General features: G+C 37.7%; 1 protein-coding gene and 1 long non-coding RNA gene across 3 annotated transcripts in view; one reads left to right on the plus strand and one right to left on the minus strand.

The window, feature by feature from the left end:
- Positions 1-18,626, plus strand: part of Prkdc (protein kinase, DNA-activated, catalytic subunit) — a 175,759-nt gene that overhangs the window by 96,928 nt on the left and 60,205 nt on the right. For both annotated transcript variants that reach the window (XM_071602379.1, XM_027932827.2), the window contains exons 53-62: positions 456-580; positions 656-805; positions 2,035-2,208; positions 2,734-2,832; positions 4,088-4,295; positions 5,388-5,577; positions 6,564-6,779; positions 10,466-10,578; positions 12,567-12,698; positions 14,716-14,895. In XM_071602379.1, coding sequence (XP_071458480.1) covers positions 456-580; positions 656-805; positions 2,035-2,208; positions 2,734-2,832; positions 4,088-4,295; positions 5,388-5,577; positions 6,564-6,779; positions 10,466-10,578; positions 12,567-12,698; positions 14,716-14,895 — 1,587 coding nt within the window. The remainder of the gene's footprint in view (positions 1-455; positions 581-655; positions 806-2,034; positions 2,209-2,733; positions 2,833-4,087; positions 4,296-5,387; positions 5,578-6,563; positions 6,780-10,465; positions 10,579-12,566; positions 12,699-14,715; positions 14,896-18,626) is intronic.
- LOC114090627 (uncharacterized) lies at positions 512-7,975 on the minus strand. Its single transcript, XR_003582389.1, has 3 exons — positions 7,890-7,975; positions 6,818-6,866; positions 512-755 (listed from the first exon to the last, which is right to left on the minus strand). It is a non-coding gene; the product is annotated as an uncharacterized lncRNA (long non-coding RNA).

Consider the following 18,626-nt stretch of genomic DNA (forward strand, 5'->3'; position numbering starts at 1 on the left):
ATAGGCAGAGACACAGTGATAGGGGCTGTTACTTAGAGTAGTTTGGAAACTGGTCTATGAATGTTTGACCAGATCTGAACATTATAAATCATGTCCTAAACTGTATTTGAGACACATTAAAATTAATTTTAGATTCTCAAAGGATTTACTTGCAGCGTTTCTGTGTCAGAAGGAGGCAAGGGCATTAAGCAGCTCATAGCACACTACCAATTATGTGGCCTGGTTTCTTCTCATAGGACCTTCTCAAGAACCCTGAGCCTCAGAACTATCTGGTGTTAATACAAACTCCTGATCATTCCCAGTGCTTCCTTCTTCATTCACCTTGTGAACCCAGGTGTAAGAGATAGCACTGGACATCTTCCTTGGGTTCACTTAAATATCCAAGACATACCTTTTTTTCATTACTTAACATAAGTTTCCATTTTTATGTATTTGAAAGAAACTTAATGTTTCAGGTCTTGGAGGAGTCGGTGTGTGAACTGGTTGTGAAACAGTTGAAGCAACATCAGAATACTATGGAGGACAAATTTATTGTGTGCTTGAACAAAGCAGTGAAGGGTTTCCCTCCCCTGGCTGACAGGTAGGGGTTATGGGATCAATTGTGGCGGGTGGGGTCAGCAGCAGTCCTCTCATCTGGCTTCTTACCATCCATTAGGTTCTTGAATGCCGTATTTTTTCTGCTGCCAAAATTTCATGGCGTTATGAAGACGCTTTGTCTAGAGGTGGTACTTTGTCGTGCAGAGGAAATAACAGACCTGTATTTCCAGTTAAAGAGCAAGGACTTCATTCAAGTCATGAGACATAGGTGGGTGAACACCAACCCCATGCCTTCAGATGTTAAATGGATCATAAAATGTTCATTTGTTTAGATATCTCTTTCAACTCATTAAGCACTTGCCTGTTTTCATGAAATGCATGTATTTGTGAACTTTAAGAGGAAAAGGTGAAGACGGTATAGGAATGAAATGTAAGCAGGAGGTGGGCCTGCTCATAGGCCCCTCTGTCTAGGTGCCTGCAGAGGTCACATCCAAGCCTTGTGTATTTCACTGACAAATACATGAGGTGTCCCAGGGCATTGCATTGTCAGGCTCTCTTTAGATTTAGAATGTGTGCATTTATGTGTTAAAATTTTTCATTTATTTCCAAAATTGCAGTGTAGCATAAAAGTAAACTTAAAAGAGAAAGTTGCCACTGTTACCCTATGTACATGTATGATTACACTACAGAAGTGACTCTGCACCAGATACAGCCAGAGGAATAAGAAGTTGAGCTTCATTTGTGTCAAAATGCATTCTACTATCATGTATGACTAATTAGAACAAACAAAAATAAAAAGAGAAAGCTGTGCATCGCTTAAATTATTTTCTTTTCTATAGTCTTTTTCCAGTCTTCATCTATGTATTTTACATAGTGATAAATTCCTGACATTTGTATAATGTGCCAGTAACAAGGAATATAAATCATTCTCTTCTGATATCCTTCAGTAAATATTTACTGTGTACTGTGTATAAGGCATTAAGCTGAATACTTTAAGGAGTAAAACATAAAAATAGGTGTTTACTTCATTTAGGACTCAGACTATACTTCAGTTCACACCAAGTAGCACTTGAATTTTGGATTTTATGATTTCTTTTCCTTGTATCTTATTTTGTTTGCCACCATCAGGTATTCTTTTTTAAAATAAACTTTTTACTTTGAAGTAGTTTTATTTCTACAGAATAGTTAAAAGATAGTCTACAGAATTCCCACATCTTTCACCCAGTGTCCCCATTTTTAATAATGGTGTAGTTGTCAAAACAAAGAAAGTAACATTAGCACACTACTGATAAATAAGTGAAACCTTATTTGCATTTTACTCATGTCTTTTTTTTCTATTTCAGAGTCCAATCCATTTTAGTATATTTAATTGTTGTCTTGTAGGTGTAGTATTATAACAGTTTTTTTCCCCCTCTTTTTATGGTGATGGCAATATCATAACAAATTTTGAAACTGTATTATAATGTTAAATTGGTGCATTTTAAATTTTTATTATAGAGACGATGAAAGACAAAAAGTATGTTTGGACATAATTTATAAGATGTTGGCAAAATTGAAACCAGTAGAACTCCGAGAACTTCTGAATCCTATTGTGGAATTTGTTTCCCATCCTTCTCCAATTTGTAGGGAACAAATGTATAATATTCTCATGTGGATTCATGACAATTATAGGTAAACCATACATTGACATTTTATATTTCTTTTTTGAGGGATCTTTTGGGTATATTTAGCAATCTGGAACATAATAAAACATTTTTTAGTCATATAATTTAGTATATTGTTTTCTTATTTTAACTTATTTCATGTATGAGTAGGAAATATTCAGAGAATGAAATTATTGGTTGAGTTAAAAGTACCCGAGTGTCCTCATAAAACTTATTTTTGTAGTTATCCTTTTAAAATCTGACAAAATTGAGGAGATGCCTCTGCCAGGACCCCACATCCCTGGGGGACCCTCACCTTTCCTGCTCCTTTCCCTTCCCCTTCTGACAGCAGTGACAGGAGTAAGAGTCACTAGAGAACGGGGCAGGTCTGGCCTACACTCCCAGAGTAAGGTGCCCACTGTGCCAATGGGAGGGACAGTCCCGTGACAAGTCAGCCTTCTTCCTTCAATTCTAAGACAGTGATTAGATTGAACAAAAGAACTAGAATGGAGTATTAATGTTTTTCTTTTCTTTTTTTTTTTTGCTTTCTCAGAGATCCAGAAAGTCAAACAGATGATGACTCCCAGGAATTATTTAAGTTGGCAAAAGATGTGCTGATTCAAGGATTGATTGATGAGAACCTTGGGCTTCAGTAAGTGTTCCTCTGGAATAATTGGGCCAAAATAATTAAATTTTAGGAGTATTGCTTTCTAGACTAGATTTGAGCATATCTCAGTAGTTTTACAAATGTATTTGTAGTGTCAGCATTTTCTCTACATCTTGCATTTCATAATGTTTAGTAAAAATGTATTTAAAATCACATTATGAAGAGTGTTTGCCTAGCACGTGTGAGACACTGAGTCTGATCCTCAGCACCACATAAAAATAAATAAATAAAATAAAGGTATTGTGTCCAACTACAACTAAAAAAAATCTTTTTAAAATCCTGACAAATTACTTTAAAATAAAACTGGTGAGGACAAAGCACTCTGTACTCAGTGAGTTACAGTGTTTCAAAATGAAGAGAAAGTCTATGAGTATCTTACCAAGTACCAAAACATCTAAGAGACATCAACTTTTTATGTGATTTATCACTGATTTTTTTTCTATTCTACAATTTAAACTCATTGAGTTTTTAAAAATTATATTTGGATTCACAGTGGTGCACACCTATAATCCTAGCACCTCAGGAGGCTGAGACAGAAGAATCGCAAGTTCAAAGCCAGCCTCAGCAAAAGCAAGGTGCTAAGCAACTCAGTGAGACCCTGTCTCTAAATAAAATACAAAATAGGACTGGGGATGTGGCTCAGTGAATGAGTGCCCCTGAGTTCAATCCCTGGTATCAAAAAAAAAAAAAAAAAAGGGCTGGGGATATGGCTCAGGTGGTAGCGTTCCCACCTGGCATGCGCGAGGCACTGGGTTTGATCCTCAGCATCACATAAAAATAAAATAAAGATATTGTGTCCACCTAAAAAACTAAAAAATAAATATTTTTTAAAAATTACATTTGAATTTCATAAACATTCATAAATTATAATACCTGAACTGATTTTTGGCTAATGTTGTAAAAAAGTTTTGGTAGTAATTTTTGGAGTGCATTGTTGGTAGGGCACCTGCCTTCCATGCTTAAGGCCCTGGGTTCAATCCCTATCACCACCAAAAAAAAAAAAAAAAAAAAACTTCCCAGAGAATAGGAGAAGAAAAGTACCAGTTAAATGTGATACATTTTGGGGATATGTGTTTTTCCTTCAACCCATGTTATTTTTTATAACTCAGATTATACTCTTTATACATGTGGTTTCTTTCTCTGTAAAACTTTCTGTGCCTACCCCACATGACACCATGTGCAGCACCTTTTTTTATTTGCCAGTGTATAAGAATGTGCTTTCTTCCTCTCTGATTTTCAGATTAATTGTTCGGAATTTCTGGAGTCATGAAACTAGGTTACCTTCAAATACCTTGGACCGATTATTAGCACTAAATTCCTTATATTCACCTAAGATAGAAGTTCACTTTTTAAGCTTAGCAACAAATTTTCTTCTTGAAATGACCAGCATGAGCCCAGATTATCCAAACCCCATGTTTGAACATCCTCTGTCAGAATGCACATTTCAGGTGAAGTACTTACCTCTGTATTCATACTTTCTTTTCCTGTTGGTTAGCTAGGAAACACCTAATGGCTTAATGAGAAAACTTAATTTTCTTGAAATATGTGCATACTTTATGAGATACTTACATGTGCTGCCCTGCTTCTTAGAGGCTCATAAATGTCAGCCTCACACTGCAATTGGATTTCTTTCTCCCCTTCCTAGTACTACTCCTGCCTACCCAGTGGGTGCCAAGTTCGTGGTTTCTCATAGCAGCTATAACAATCACCATGTGGTACACATCGACAAGGACATTACTGTAGTGGGGGGTCTGAGTTGTAACCTAGTTCAGGTTGAGGATCCCTTATCTGAAATGCTTGGGATCAGAATTGGTTTAGATTTCAAAATTCTAGGGGGAGGGGCTGGGGTTGGGGCTTAGTGGTAGAGTGCTTGCCTAGCATGTGCAAGGCCCTGGGTTCGATCCTCAGCACCACATAAAAATAAATAAATACAATATAAAAAAATTCTTGGGGGAGCTATATTATGAGATATCTTTGGTTGGGGGAGGGATACAAAATTAATTTATGTTTCATACTCCCCTTATACACAGCCTGAAGATAAATTTATAGTTTTTTTAACAGGCCTGCATTTTGGCCATGACCTGTCATAGAAAGTCAGGTGTGGAATTTTCCACTTGTAGCACCTTGTTATCTGTTGCTCATGAAGTTTTAGATTTTGTAGCATTTTGGATTTTCCAATTACAGATGTAACCTGTCACCATGCTTAGCACTCTTGGGTACTTAGGAGAGTTGAGTCATTAGACTTGTAGAGGTCAGGTTATGGTGACATGGCCATTACTGAGTATGGCATCAGCTTCCTAATGGAGAATGTTAATGGGAGGAGGATGATTTTCTCCCCCAGTAGTGATTCATTTTTGTACTTGGCAAATGATTGTTTTTGAGACTTTAAAGTAAGAAAAGGTTCTTCTTCACTTGCTTTTCACAAAGAAATATGAAATGACAGTACATATCTGCTGATGGTACCATTGGATTTTAAATAGAAATAATTCAATGTTGCTACAGAAGGATCATTATTTCCTTTGAAACTTTCTTACTTGCAGGAGTATACCATTGATCCTGATTGGCGTTTCCGAAGTACTGTTCTCACTCCAATGTTTATTGAGACCCAGGCCTCCCCAAGCACTCTGCAGACCCGAACCCAGGAAGGCTTCCTTCCAGCTCAGTGGCCAAAGGCTGGGCAAGTTCGGGCTACCCAACAGCAATATGATTTCACCCCTACACAAACTTCAGGTAACCAGTCGCCCAGTGCTATGACTTGTGGAAGCTTCTATTGCAAGAACACTGACCTTTTATGAGACAAGTGAGAATAGCAAAAAGTCATAAAACCATAAGAAAGATGTATTAGTCAAAGGAGAAAAGAATGGAGGTCCCAGAATAGCTTCTCAGAGACAGAAAGTAGAGGGGTAGTTGCTGGAGGCTGAGGAAGAGGGAGATGAGGCACTATAGTGGGTACAGAGTGTCAGTTTTTAAGAGGAAAATGGTCTAGAGATGGATGTAATGATGTGAATGGGCTTAGTGCCTTGAACTGTACACTTAAAAAATGGCTGAAATGGTAAACATTATGTATGTTTTACCACAATGTTTTTTGAAAGGAGAAAAGGATTATTTCTGACTAAAGGGACAATTTAAGTAAATGTTTGTTTTGATTTGGTTTTCTCCAGAAAACTATTTGTGCATTGAATTTAAAACATCTTATCTTACAAGCAAAGTACAGCTAAACTAATTTATTTACTGTGTTAATAATTTATTAAACTTGTTCTTTCTCAAATGGCTTAATTGCTTCTTTTGATAAACAAAGTATAAATTATAGAGTAAAAATCTTAATTTTATATAAACACTCAAACATTTTTCCTTTTATACAATTGTGTTTTCACATTCTATTATATCTGAAAATAAGATGAATTTGAATAATCACAATGAAAATTCTGCAACACTAATTTTAGGAATAATGGACTTCTAGCACCTTATAGGAGATACAAAGTATCATGATCACAGTGGACAAAGGAGTACATTATTTTACAAGTGTAGACACTGAGACTCAAGTATCTGAACTACCCTGGGTTGCACATTGGAGAGCTGGCCGAGCCTCTGCCCAATGTCTCAGGTGGCTACAGAAGCCTGAATGCTTCTGGGTGTGCCCCAGCAGGTTTGCTGCCCTGTACAGGCTAAGCTGTGGTGCCAAGAGTCCTCAATGCTCTGATCATATGTATTTGCAGATGGAAGAAGCTCGTTTAATTGGCTGACTGGGAGCAGTATTGACCCAATGGCAGATTATACGATCTCTTCATCTGATTCATTGTCTTCTTCCTTGTTGTTTGCCAACAAGAGGAAGGAAAAGTCACAGAGAGCTCCCTGGAAGTCAGTGGGACCTGATTTTGGGGGAAAAAGGCTGGGCCTTCCTGGGGATGAGGTGGATAACAAAGTGAAAGATGGTAAGTAAGCTTGCTGAAGCATGTTTAAAATAGTTTACCTTGTAAATTACTGCAGAATTTCTGAGTGTATCCCCATTTCCTTGTAGTCTGTAATTAAGCACATTAAAATTCAATTCAGTAAATGTTGTCTGGGCACTTACCATGTTAAAAACATTGTTTTTTAGATGTTCCAGAAAAACTCTTTTTAAAATTGGGAATAACATCCTTTCATTTAGTGACTTTCTAGAACATTAGGATGGGTTCAACAATATATTGGTGATCATCAAATGAGGTAGAATTAATAATCCACATCTCAAAAGTGAAAGAATTTAAATCCAGGGAGGGAATGTTCCTGGGTGAAGGAGGAGCCTGAGAGCCTGGGATGCAGGAAGGCAGAAGATGAAAAGGAGAAAGGTGGAGAAGTATGCAGTGTGTTTGGCAGGAGGGAGGGAATTAAAGCAGTTGAGTGAATGTTTACAGAGAGCGGACTCCATGCCAAGGACACAAGGGCCCTCCCTAGTTCAGGAAATGGGTGCTCTAGGACCTGAGTCATGGTGAAGGAGGCAAAGAAGGAGACAGGCTTATGGGAAATGGAGTGAACTTTGGGAAGCAGCCACAAGATGAATTAAGCAGAGGTAGCAAGAAAATTCTGACCCTTTCTGAGAGAGATTTTTGGGGACAGCAAGTGGAAGGAGGAGAACCAAGAGGCAAGGCAGAGGTATCATAATCCAGGGTCTTGGCTTGAAGGTGGGTGGGGTGGCCCCCAACAGCACAGTGGAATGCTGAGGGTGACAGTGGAAAGTTGGGCAGGCTTGTAGAACCAAGGCCAAGAGGGTGGGGCAGAGAGGAGTTTAGCTCTTTATGAAACTTGCAACTCTCCAGCAGAGTGGAAGTCCAGAGGGAGAAAATGTACAGCAAAAAGATCCCAAGACAAAACTTAGATTTATATTTAGATATATGCATTTAGATTTATAGAAGATTAGAAGCATGAGTAAATTCCTCTATTTGTTTGTATCAGAGTTATATGTGCATATCATTTGAAGAGTCAGACACTTCTCAAAAGCTTGTTAGAAGAAACAGCAATTCTGCATATTGTCTTGTCAGAGGCAGCCATTTATATAACCCACTTACCTGAGTTTTGTTCTTCCGTATCTTCAAGCTTTTTCTTTCAGTATTAGTCATTCTCATCTGGTTTTATATGATAAACACTTGAGGATTGGTCCTTCTCCCTCCCTCACCCTGCTTATCACAGAGACACAGTCATGTCCACCAATGTTCTATCCTCCTGCTCAGTTGTGTCACCTAGTCCTCATTTCATCAGTATTTAGTGTTTTTCTCTTATTTGACTATGTAGCATTATTTGTGATTGGGCCACAAGTAACACTATGATTTTTTCTGTCTTGTATATTTTTTTCTCTAAGTAGTTATTATTTTGGTTTATGTGTTTTAGTTTTCTACATATTTATCACCAGATTTCCCTGAGTTCTGTAGTTGTCTTTTACTGTGTCCCAACATGTAGATATCCCATCTTTTTAATTTTTGTGTGCATGTATCTGTGTGAGTGGTACTGAAGACTGAACCCAGGGGGGCTTTACCACTGAGCTACTTCCCCAGCTCTTTTTATTTTTTATTTTGAGACAGGGTCTCTCTGAGTTGTTGAGGCTGGCCTCAAACTCACAATCCTCCTGCGTCTATTTCCCAAGTCTTTGGAATGACAGATGACATGTGCCACCATGCCAGGCTTAGTTAGCCATTTTCTTAAAGAAACTCTCCTGGGTCCTTGGGCTCCCCCTACCTGCCTGCGTGCCCCAGGGCCTCTGCTCAACCATCATCTAAAGACCCCTCCTCATCCTGGAGATTCCTTCACTTCCCTGGACCTGAGTTTTCCAACTTAGTGTTCTGAGAAAAGGGTCCTAAGCTGGAAGTTCTTTTTAAGATCTTGTTGCCACCATATTGCTTCCAGAGCATGCACACCTGGGGTCCTGGTGAGTTGTAGACATCCTGGTAGGGAACTGTCAGGTACTAGCAGAGACATGGCATTCTCCTTATTGATCTTTTGTAAGAACTTGTGTCTTTTCTCAGTGGATCTCAGATCCTCAGATCTCTTTTCAAACAGTTTTCTGAAAACTCAAAAAAGTGTCTTTTGATGCAAGTCTGCTTTAATCTATTCCTCTGGCCATAAAGTGGGTCCTTTTGGACCATAAACTTCTATTTCTAGTTCGAGAATATCATCTTGATTTTTGTTGATGACTTCTTCACCTCAGTTTGTCTCTGTTTTCTCTTTGGAGTCCTACTGGTCAGATATCAGACCTCTGGATTATCCTTCTAATTTTCCTACTTTTTTTTTCCTGTTGTCTTTTTTATAGAAAATATCTTCAACCTCATCTTCTAACCCTTCCTTTTGAGGTATCATATTTTTAATTTCCATGAGCTGTTTTTGATCTCTGAATATTTCTTTAGTCCTTGATTCAAAACTGTATCACCTACTTTTATCTTTTTAATAAATGGGAATTGTTTGAATTTTTTTTCCCTGCATGGTCTACTTTAACAGTTGTTCTTTCACTATCATTTATTTGGGTTTCTGTCTTTCATATTTGAAGCTTTCCTCAAATGTCTGATGATTTTTGATTTTTGGCTTGTGTTTCCAGGTGGGGCACTTAAAAGGTGTTTGGAATAATGCATATTGGGACTGAGTGGGTGCAAGATGGGGTAGAAGTGGACCATGACACAGACCCCTGATGCATCAGCTCTTCTTTCCTGGTTGATTGCCGCAGAGGCAAACTTCCTACTTTGCTGCCTGTAAGCTAAAGGCCTCCTGTTAGCATGTCAGGGCCACTACCGGTTTCAGAAGTCCTCTTGGACACTGCAGATGCTGGGCTGGCCTTCCCCACCTTGTAGCCATGCATGTGGGGACCTCTGCTCTCATTTCGTACCTCCTATTGCAGCTTCACTTTTGCCCCTTCTCCAGTCCAGCCATATCCTGAGCCTTTGAGATTCTCTCCAGGATCTGTTATAGTTAAAGCTTCGCCCCAGGGTTTCATAAACTGACTTCCAGACCACTCACATGTAATCGAATCAAACCTTTATTGAAGCCACACCGGTGGTGTCTGACTAGAACATAAAGCTGTTCCCCTGATCAGTCACGAACAATTGCAAGGGCACTCTTATAAGCCTAAAAACCGCAAAAGGGATGTTCGGGGGTTTAGCCAATTCAAGCAAGCCAGGTTACAGAAGCAGGAGATTGCAGTCAAGTGGTGGGAAGCCTAACCAATCACAGTTGGCCCAGTCACCCCAGTTACAGAAACAGAGCCCCCTTACCCTAGTTACAAAAACAGTGCCCCGTTAGGTAGTTCTGTGTTCTTAAAGGTTTCTATAGTAAAAAGGAAAAGAACATCTTGCCTCAGTCATGACCCTTCTACTTGGCATGGTTGTTTTACAGGATGAAGTCATAAAACAAAATGGAATCACATTTGCTTCTACTGTCACAGATTCACTTTCTTGTTCTTTTAGCTTCCAAAATTGCTGAGACACAATAATCTTGTGTCTCCTCTTGCTATTCTTTCTAAGTTTATATCTTTATGAAAATACTAAGTAAAAATATTAAAGTAGAAAAGCACACTTTTACTTTAGGAGCTCTTGGGAAGGAGTTGAGGCTGAGTGCACATATTGAATTGACTGTCAGTAACCAACCCCACTCTGTCCTTCAGGCACAGACAGCCGAGCAGAAATACTAAGGTTACGCAGACGATTTTTAAAGGACCAAGAAAAACTCAGTTTGATGTATGCCAAAAAAGGCCTTGATGATCAAAAACGGGAGAAGGTTTGTATCTTTTTCACAAATGTGTCAGAAATGCCTGTTTTCTATCAAAGAATGTATACAAGGAAATAACGCTCTGTCAGATATTGGTTCCAGTGTTGATTTGCAAACCAAAATTGCATAAACAGCACTGTGTGTGTTAAGGTTACATGTGAACCATAGCTCCTTTGATATCTCAGTTGTGAAGGGTGCTCATGATGTCTGATGAGAATCTTCATTCTCCTGAGTCTGTGTTCTACTTGGTTCACATACTGCTAGGATCTGGCTTTTCCTCTTTCTGCTATTCAGTGCAGCTTAGCTTCACACTTGCCTCTCTATAGTTCAGTTTTTCCTACAGGTGGAAACATGACCACTGTTTATTCCTTGATTTTATATCCTACAGCATCAGCTGCTCTGGGAAGGGATTAACCCAGCTCTCTGCCACAAGGCCAGAGGGCCCATCTTTGGTTGAGGCCCACAACTGGGGTTAGACTGAGGCCATGGGACAGGGAGGGGATGGCAGCCCTAAGGACCAAGTAAGCTGGGTTACCAGAAAATCCAGACACCTCTGATGAAGGTGTGATTAGAGACACAGGTGTGGCATGAATTAATTTTACACGTTTCTCAAAATGTATAAATAATGGCTGAGTGCAGTGGCATATGCCTGTAATCAATCCCAAGTGATTTGGGAGGCTTAAGGCAAGAAAATCACAAGTTGGAGACTAGCTTAAGGAACTAAGTGAGAGACTGTCAAAATAAACATGAAAATTGAGAGTAGAACATCCCTGGTTAAATCTCTAGAACCACAAAAGAAAAAAATAATGAAAAAAAATTTGTTTAACTGTAGCTTCAGTTTTGCTTAAATCAGTAAATACGACAAAATTTCCAAGAAAGTGTAGATAGTGAATTAAAATCCCTTTCATTACTCCAATTCATTGTAAACCTTCAACTATTTCTAAATGTATGAAGCAGTTGAATGGTTCCTCAGACTCTTTTGTGAGGAGAAAATGTACTTTTCATCTTCTTGACTCTAATTACAACCATTCTTTTGAGGAGTAGGGTCTAAATTCAGAGTGTACTCTCTTGCTCCGTTACTTCCTCAGAGAAATCGGGGCTCCTGATTAAACTTGAAACCTAACAAGGCCTGCCTGAAGGAAATAGTAATGTGTGGTCAGTAGAAGGAAGCGAAACCAGGATTACTGGGTAGATGTTGCAGATAACATTTTGGCCTGATACAAAGAAGAGTTTGTAATAATTGATCAGTGTAGTTACTTACTGTGTGTGGTCATGCATTTCTTCTGACATGGACATTCAAGTGTGAAGCTATTTGCCCAGTAATTGGGTGGCATTGAAATAATAAGACATCTGAAGGCTGGGCGTTTGTGGTCATATATTCATTGAACAAATAAGTCTGGAGCATTTTACTCAGTACCAGGCACTGTGTTGTAGAAGTGAGCAGAATATAAACCCTTGTGAAGTCAGTCCAGTGCACGAACAGACAGAAAAATAAGTTGAAGTTATAATGTGTAATGTCAGAAATAAACCAAGTAATGAGCACATCTGGGAAAGTCCTGGGTTAAGAGGTGGTAGAAAGCCTCTCTGGAGAGATAATACTAAGATGGTTCCTCAATGTTGAAGGAAAAGCTGAAGATGTATTCTAGGCAGGGTGGAGGCATCACATCACTCTGGGCCTTGGAGCCAAGGCTTACTCTTAGAGGAATTAAAAGGAACCACAGTTATATTTCTTAAAAGTTTGGAATCAAATCTTCTGATTTATTAATATTCAGATTACTTCATAATGAATATTTAAATAACCTTTTCACTGCTTATCTGCCATAGTAATTTTATTGTGGATTTATCATTTATTATAAACTGGTAAGGTATAACGACTAAACCAGTGTGAATAAAAATGGTTGTCCTTTTATCTTTATGTTAAAAATGGATCCTGGCAATTTCATTTGATTTTCTTAAATAGAATTCTAATGTTCCTTCTTTGTTTCTGGTGATTATAGGAGATCAAGAGTGAGTTAAAAATGAAGCAGGATGCCAGGGTTGTTCTGTACAGAAGTTACCGTCATGGAGACCTTCCTGACATCCAGATTCAGCACAGCAGCCTGATCACCCCATTGCAGGCTGTGGCCCAGGTCTGCCCTGATCACAGTGTTTTCTGTTGACAGGTTAAAAGCTGTGGGTCCAGGAGTGTGCTGTATGTGTGTTCAGGCTACAATGTCATAAGTGAATTGTTGGTTGTCCTTAATGGTATACTTGGTTTAAAAACTGTTCCAAGTCCCATCTCTGCCATTTCCTAGTTTTAGGACTTCTTTTCCCATGAGAAGACTCTGACTTAGAGTTATCAAGAATGGGGCTGTAAAACTGAACATGCATGCCCGTTCAGGTCAGTTAATGCTCTGAGCAACAGGATCTCCATCCGTAAATTCAGAATAAAATCTGTTTTTATGGGTTGGAGATGTGACTCAGTGGTGGCCTAGCACATCTGAGGCCCTAGGTTTAATTCTTGTTTTTTTTAACAAGAAAAGGAAGGAAAAGATGCTTTTCTTATCCAATAATTGTAATCTTTAAAATGCTAAGCCAGTTAAATCATTGCTTATCCCAAATGCATTTTTAGGGGGACTAGGGAAGTAAGTTTATCAGTGGGATTGGTTTTCTCTGATAAATTAATAACAGAGGACTGTAAATCATTTTCTAAGTTATTAAGATACAAAGTAAAGCTTGTGAGGGGATGATACTTCCTAACTGAATTCTTATCCCCCAAAGGCATGATTTCCTTGACTTTTACTGAAATAGTAATTTTAAAAATCAAAGAGTGTTTTTGTTTTGTTGTGTGTGTGTGTGTGTAAAAACATTATGCTGGGCACCTAAATATAATGCATTACTTTTTTAAAAATATTATTTTGGTTGTACATGGACATAATACCTTTATTCTATTTATTTATCTATTTATTTTTTGTGTAGTGCTGACCACCAAATCCAGTGACTCATACGTGCGAGGCAAGTGCTTTGCCACTAAGCCGCAATCCCAGCCCTAATGTCTTATTTTTTATTGTACTTAAATTTTCCAATACTAATATTGATTATAATCATAGATTACATGTGTTTAGCCTATGAGCTTTTTATTTCATCTAAATAATTATGGATTGACAGGAATTTGTAAAAATGGTGTATCATTCACATATCTTTCCCACACCTTCCCCTAGTGGAGACATCTTATGTGATTGTACTATAATATTAGTACTTAGGTATTGATACTGATACAGCAGTGTTAACAGACTATAGGCCTTGTTCATTGTCATTTCCCCTGCACTTTCACTTTTACAGGTGTGTGTTTCATCCTGTGTACAGATTCACATAACTCACTACAGTGCAGCCCTTTGTTATCATAAAGTGCCTTCAGCCTCACATTAAATTCTCCCAATAATCTTATGACATTTTGATATACAGATGTAGATAAGTTAGTGAAGATTGGATAGTGTGATAAAGCCATTGATCTCTGTGGATGTGGGGCAAGGGAGAGACCCCTGTTTTTCTAAGGTCCACTATTTCTCAGTTCCTAGTTCCCTGGTGTCTCATAGCACTGCCTCTGTAGTGAGGTTGACACCTGCTCTTTGGTGTGCCCTGTCCACATGTGTTATCTTGACGAGTCTTCACCTCAACTCCTTGAGGCTTGTTCATCAGCCCCAGTTTAATGATGAGTAATTGGGGTTCCAAACTCAACTCAGATGCCTGTGTCATTACATGTTGATGAAGTTGGCCTTTAAATTAATCTCTTTAGGGCTGGAATTGTAGCTCAGTGGCTGAGTGCTTGCCTCACACATGTGAGGCACTGGGTTCAATCCTCAGCACTACATATAAATGAATAAACAAAATAAGATATTGTGTCCCTGTATAACTAAAAATATTTTAAGATAAAAGTAAAAAAAAAAATTAATCTCTTTAAGTCAAAGGTACATGGGCTCATAGCATATATTATCAGATATATTTGATTAAAGCATTCCCCTATATGATACCAGCTTAAACTTTCCAAAGAAGTTAGGTATATAAGGGGATGTGTTTGCAGCAGTTTAATTTTCATGTAAAGTTCTGGTGAATCATAGCTTTTATACTTCAGACCCTAATTTGTCTTCAAATTTGAATTTTTTATAGAGAGACCCAATAATTGCAAAACAGCTCTTTAGTAGCTTGTTTTCTGGGATTCTGAAAGAGATGGATAAATTTAAGACGATGTCTGAAAAAAACAACATCACTCAAAACTTGCTTCAAGACTTCAACCGTTTTCTTAATACCACTTTTTTTTCCTTTCCACCTTTTGTCTCTTGCATCCAGGTAAGTGTCTGCACAAGTTCTTTATAAAACACACATTGTCTGCCTTGGCATTCATTGCATGGCTAATGTTATCATCACTTTGTTTCTCAAGGTGAAACTCCTAATAGAAACAAGGTATCTTTTAACAGAGTAGAAGTATCATTTAGGTCACATCAAATGGACACATTTAATCTATTGCCTTTTTTCCCCTCAACAAAACAAAACAAAATAAAACAAAACACTATCTTATATGACAGGATAATCTGAAATCAAACTTACATAAAAGTTTTTTTTTTTTTTTTTTTTTTTTTTTTTGTAGTCAGCCAATCCCTTTAAACCTGCATTTTGTTTAGTTCTTTTTCTTTATGTAGCATTTCACCAAATTCTCTCCTGCCTCCTGAGATATTGATGGAGCACATGCCTGGTGATGAAGAGGCAAAACTCCTGCCTTCCAAGAATCTGCTTTCTTGATGGCCAACAGGCAGTCTACAGAATAATACAGAACAGAAGTGTTAGGTAGCACTTAAGGAATGCAGAAGAAAAAGTGCATCCTAGCACTTAAGTCATACAGAAGTGTTAAAAGTGGCATAGGGTGATAACCAAGTATAGATAGCTCCTTGACTAGGGTGGATGTATATGCCCATATTTACCTGGATGCAGTGGTCAGAGAAGTGCTTTCTAAGGTGACTGGTTTGGGCAGAGAATTTAACGTAGGTGTGCTTTCAGTTACTACTTAAATATTCTTAGCAAAAGATTATCTTCTTTCTTTCGGCAACAGCAAGGTCTGGCCCTGCAGAGGATGTCAGATCCAATTATTCATTTCAGCTCTTCAGTACTCCTTAACCTCAAACCTCCTCAATAAAATGATTTGACCCCAAAACAAAACAAAAACAAAAAAGAAGGGATTATCTTCTCATGTAGTAAATGTTTTGTGTGCCATCCCAAACATGGATCATTACATCTTCCCTTAAATTTCTTATTCATTTTAGTATTTATTTATCTCATGACCTCCCTGAAATAATTAAATTCTTAAAAAAATATATTGTTAATCAGTAGTATTACTTTATAAAATAAACTGAGTTATAATTCTCTGAGATGAAGTACTCAGTTTTTCTGTTTTATTCTTTTTTGATATAGCATGAAAGTATAAATATAGCTTCCTTTTATAATTAGCTCTAATTCTCTTGCCTTACAATTTACAGATAGAGTGCCTTCATTGTTTTTCCCTTATCCACACTGTAGATAATAAAAATGTTTCAGTAATCATAAGGAGTTAGCCAGTATTTTATTTATTTATTTATTTTTTAGTTGTAGATGGACACAATATCTTTTATTTTTTTTTTTATTGGTTGTTCAAAACATTACAAAGCTCATGATATATCATCTTTCATACATTTGACTCAATTGGGTTATGATATCTTTTATTTTTATTTGTTTATTTTTATGTGTTGCTGGGGATCGAACCCAAGGCCTTACACGTGTAAGGCAAGCACTCTACCACTGAGCAACAACCCCAGCCCTAGACAGTATTTTAAAATAAGTTTTTCTTTACATTGTATTCTTTTTAAAAAAAAAAAAAATTAAATACTTTTTTAGTTGTAGATGGACACAATATCTATTTATTTTTATGTGGTGCTGAAGATCAAACCCAGTGCCTCACACGTTTGAGGCAAGCACTCTACCACTGAGCTACCACCCTAGCCGCCCTTTCTAAATTCTTTATTCTATTTGTTATATATGAGAGCAGAATGCATTACAATCATATTACACATATAGAGCACAATTTTCATATCTCTGGTATGCAAAATATATTCACCCCATTCGTGTCTTCATATAGGAACTGAGGGTATTGATGTCCATCTCATCCCACTATCTTTTTTACATCCCTTGCCTCCTTCCTTCCATTCCCTCCCCTTTGCCCTATCTAGAGTTTGTCTAATATTCCCATGCTCCCCCTTCCAACTCCACTATCAATCAGTCTCGTTATCAGAGAAATCAGAGAAAATATTCGACATTTGTTTTTTGGGGATTGGCTAACTTCACTTAGCATTATCTTCTCCAGCTCCATCCATTTACCTGCAAATGCCATGATTTTATTCTCTTTTATTGCTGAGTGATATTCCATTGTGCATATATACTACATTTTCTTTATCCATTCATTTGCTGAGGGGCATCTAGGTTGGTTCTGCAGTTTAGGTATTGTGAATTGTGCTGCAATAAACACTGATGTGGCTGTGTCCCTGTAGTAAGTTGTTTTTAAATCCTTTGGGTATAGACCGAGGAGTGGGATAGTTGGGTCTAAAGATGGTTCCATTCCCAGATTTCCAAGGAATTTCCATACTGCTTTCCAAATTGGCTGGACTATTTTGCAGTCCAACTAGCAATGTATGAGTGAGCCTTTTTCCCCACATCCTCTCCAACACTTATTGCTTTTTGTGTTCTTTTTTTTTTTTTATATTTATTTTTTACTTTTAGGTGGACACAATGTCTTTATTTTATGTGGTGCTGAGAATAGAACCCAGTGCCTCACACATGCTAGGTGAGCACTGTACCTCTGAGCCACAACCCCAGCCCTTGTTTGTGTTCTTCATAGCTCCATTTTGACTGGAGTGAGATGAAATCTTAGAATAGTTTTGATTTGCATTTCTCTAATTGCTGGAGATGTTGAACATCTTTTCATATATTTGATGATTGATTGTATATCACCTTCTGAGAAATGTGTTCAATTCCTTGGCCCATTCATTGACTGGGTTATTTGTGGTTTTGGTGTTTAGCTTTTTGAGTTCTTTATATAACCTAGAGATAAATGCTGTATCTGATGTGCAAGTGGTAAAAATTTGCTCCCAAGATGTAGGTTCTCTATTCACCTCACTGATCATTTCTTTTGCTGAGAACAAGTTTAATTTGAATGCATCCCATTTATTAATTCTTGATTTTAATACTTGTGCTATAGGAGTCTCATTAAGGAAGTAGGGGCCTAATCTGATATGATGGAGATTTGGGCCTCCTTTTTCTTCAGTTAGACACAAGGTCTCTGGTTTAATTCCTAGGTCCTTGACCCACTTTGAGTTGAGTTTTGTGCATGGTGAGAGATAGGTGTTTAGTTTCATTTTGCTGCATATGTATTTCCAGTTTTCCCAGCACTATTTGTTGAAGAGGGTGTCTTTTCTCAAATGTTTGTTTTTGGTGCCTTTGTCTAATATAAGAAAACTGTAATTATGTTAGTTAGTCTCTTTGTTCTCTATTCTGTACCATTGGTCTACCAGTCTATTTTGGTGCCAATACCATGCTGTTTTTGTTAATACTGGTCTGTAGTATAGTTTAAGGCCTGTTATACTGATGCCACCTGCTTCATTCTTCCTGCTAAGGATTGCTTTAGCTATTCTGGGTCTCTTATTTTTCCAGATGAATTTCATGATTGCTTTTTCTATTTCTATGAGGAATGCCATTGGGATTTTGATCGGAATTGCATTAAATCTGTATAATGCTTTTGGTAGTATGGTCATTTTGACAATATTAATTTTGCCTATCCAAGAGCAAGGTAGATCTTTCCATCTTCTAAGGTCTTCTTTAATTTCTTTCTTTAGCACTTTGTAGTTTTCATTGTAGAGGTCTTTCACCTCTTTTGTTAGGTTGATTCCCAAGTATTTTTTTTTTTTTTAAGACCATTGTAAATGGGGTAGTTTCCCTCTCAGAGGATTTGTCACTGATATATAGAAATGCCTTTGATTTTTGGATGTTGATTTTGTATC

Source organism: Marmota flaviventris, chromosome 15 (genome assembly GCF_047511675.1).
Source record: "Marmota flaviventris isolate mMarFla1 chromosome 15, mMarFla1.hap1, whole genome shotgun sequence".
In the NCBI taxonomy this organism is placed as follows: domain Eukaryota; kingdom Metazoa; phylum Chordata; class Mammalia; order Rodentia; family Sciuridae; genus Marmota; species Marmota flaviventris.